Here is a 2,416-nt window from a genome sequence, read left to right as displayed (position 1 = left end):
TTATTTTTAATAACAGAATTTTTATCATTTCAAAACCTTTTGCATCAATTATTTTCTTCAGCACCTTGGAGAGTAGTATTATCATATTTTCTATTATGATAAAGATTGTGATAAAGACTTTATTTTCTTCGTTTTCATTCTTACTTATGCACTTTATATAAACTAGTTTTCCAGTGGATGATTTAGTCGTAGATCTTCGTTTCTCTATTTTTTTTTCCTTTCTCTTACTTTTTGCTTTACATAATACTTGTCATGCAGTTTTCTTATTTTGACTCAGTGGGCCGCTGTTGTCTGCTCCGTCGCAGTTACAATATTTAAACAGCAGCACCTCCTCTCCGCTTAGATGTTTAAGATTGAAGGGGACGGCMTTGAYCGCTTTGTCTTCATTTGGGATTTTTTTTTAASACTACAACGACGGCAGGATATCTATTTCCCACATAAATCTGAGGATTGTTTATCTCTATGCTTTTTCTTCTTTCGTTGAAGCGGAAAATCAAGAGGGTGCACTGTTCTTTTACCGGTATTTTCCTTACACAATGAGACGGCAAGTGCTGTTGTTTGTATCCATTCTCCTTTTTAGAGCAGTATCCAGTCAAGTCAGCTATTCCATTCGGGAAGAAATGGCGAAAGGTTCGTTGGTTGGTAACGTAGCTCAAGATTTGGGCTTGGATGTTAAACGACTGAGGTTAGGAAACGGCCGTGTTTATTCTGGTGATAGCAGCGATTTCGTCGAACTGWATGCTGAGAGAGGAGTTCTCCTCGTTAAAGAAAGAATAGACAGAGAGGCGCTATGCGGTGACACGGCGCCATGCGCTCTGCATTTTCAGATTGTGCTGGAAAATCCCATGGAATTTTACAGCGTAACTGTTGAAATTACAGATATCAACGACAACGCTCCGACTTTTGAAAAAGCTGAAATCAAATTCATGATTAGCGAGACTGCAGCTGTTGGAGCAAAATTTGACTTAGAGAGAGCTGTGGATTTGGATGTTGGCATTAACACCCTCCAAACATACGTCCTTAAACCCACTGGTTATTTTGTGCTGAAATTACAGAATCAGGCTGACGGTACAAAGAATGTAGAAATGGTATTACAGAAACCCCTAGACAGGGAAAAAAATGAGTTCATTTCATTGGTATTAACAGCTGTTGATGGAGGAGAGCCGCAGATGTCTGGAACAATGCAGATTCTCATTACAGTGTTAGACGCGAATGATAATGCGCCTGTTTTTACGCAGCCAATATACAAGGCGACTGTTAGTGAAAATTCAGCAAAGGGCACGGTAGTGACCGCTGTTAGTGCCTCAGATGCTGATCAGGGTTTGAATAGTAAGATCACATATTCCATTACAAGCACTATGGATGAAGTAAGGCAGATTTTTGAAGTAAACGAAGAAAACGGTGAAGTTACACTAATTGGTGGCTTGGATTATGAAAAGAAAAGGCTTTTTCAGATCAATGTTCGTGCAAGAGATAATGGAGGGCTAACTGATTCATGCAAACTRATGGTTGATGTTGTAGACATAAATGATAATGAGCCAGTCATWAAAATTATGTCAAAATCTACTGTAATATCTGAGAGTGCAAATAYTAATACAGTTGTTACGATGATTAATATCCAGGATCCAGATGCAGGTAAAAATGGAAATGTTCAATGTTTTTTAAATGAGGACATTCCCTTTGTTCTTAAATTAACCACAAATAATTTCTACAGTTTGGTGACAGAAGGTGAATTAGACAGAGAGCGAGCCTCTGAGTATAATATCACAGTGACCTGCTCTGATGAAGGAGTACCCTCCCTCTCTAGCAGCGTCACTCTCACCTTGCAGATTTCTGATGTGAATGACAACGCACCTGTCTTTGAGAGAAGCTCATATGAGGCCTACATTGTAGAAAACAACACACCAGGTGTCTCTGTACTTATATTGAAAGCTACAGATGCTGACTGGAACCAGAATGCTCGTGTTTCTTACATTTTGGAGGACTCCTYTGTKAACGGAGTRCCAGTCTCCTCATATGTGTCCATCAGTGCTGATAATGGAGTCATTCAAGCAGTGCGATCTTTTGACTATGAGCAGATCAAAGATTTCCAGTTCAGCATTAAAGCGCAGGATGGAGGCTCTCCTCCGCTCAGCAGTAACGTGACTATAAAAATCCTGATCCAGGATCAGAATGATAACCCCCCTCAGGTTCTGTACCCAGTCCAGACTGGTGGTTCCATGGTGGCTGAAATGGTGTCTCGTTCAGCAGATGTGGGCTACCTGGTGACTAAAGTAGTGGCTGTGGATGTGGACTCTGGACAAAATGCCTGGCTCTCCTATAAACTCCAGAAAGCCACAGACAGAGCGCTGTTTGAAGTGGGCTTACAGAATGGAGAAATAAGAACTATCCGTCAGGTGACTGATAAAGATGCTGT

At 40.6% G+C, this 2,416-nt stretch overlaps 2 protein-coding genes across 10 annotated transcripts in view; both read left to right on the top strand.

Moving 5' to 3' along the window:
* The window catches only part of LOC103471737 (protocadherin gamma-C5-like), a 276,959-nt gene that overhangs the window by 216,239 nt on the left and 58,304 nt on the right, over window positions 1-2,416 (top strand). The window lies entirely within an intron of this gene.
* Window positions 1-2,416, top strand: part of LOC108166611 (protocadherin gamma-A11-like) — a gene marked incomplete at its 3' end in the record, with an annotated part of 22,876 nt that overhangs the window by 14,439 nt on the left and 6,021 nt on the right. Inside the window, exon 2 of the mRNA XM_017306991.1 lies at window positions 2,103-2,385. Coding sequence (XP_017162480.1) covers window positions 2,103-2,385 — 283 coding nt within the window. The remainder of the gene's footprint in view (window positions 1-2,102; window positions 2,386-2,416) is intronic.

This window comes from Poecilia reticulata, linkage group LG10 (genome assembly GCF_000633615.1).
Source record: "Poecilia reticulata strain Guanapo linkage group LG10, Guppy_female_1.0+MT, whole genome shotgun sequence".
In the NCBI taxonomy this organism is placed as follows: Eukaryota; Metazoa; Chordata; class Actinopteri; order Cyprinodontiformes; family Poeciliidae; genus Poecilia; species Poecilia reticulata.
The sequence above is the reverse complement of the archived record's forward strand: the minus strand, read 5'-3'. Positions and strand labels throughout refer to the sequence as shown.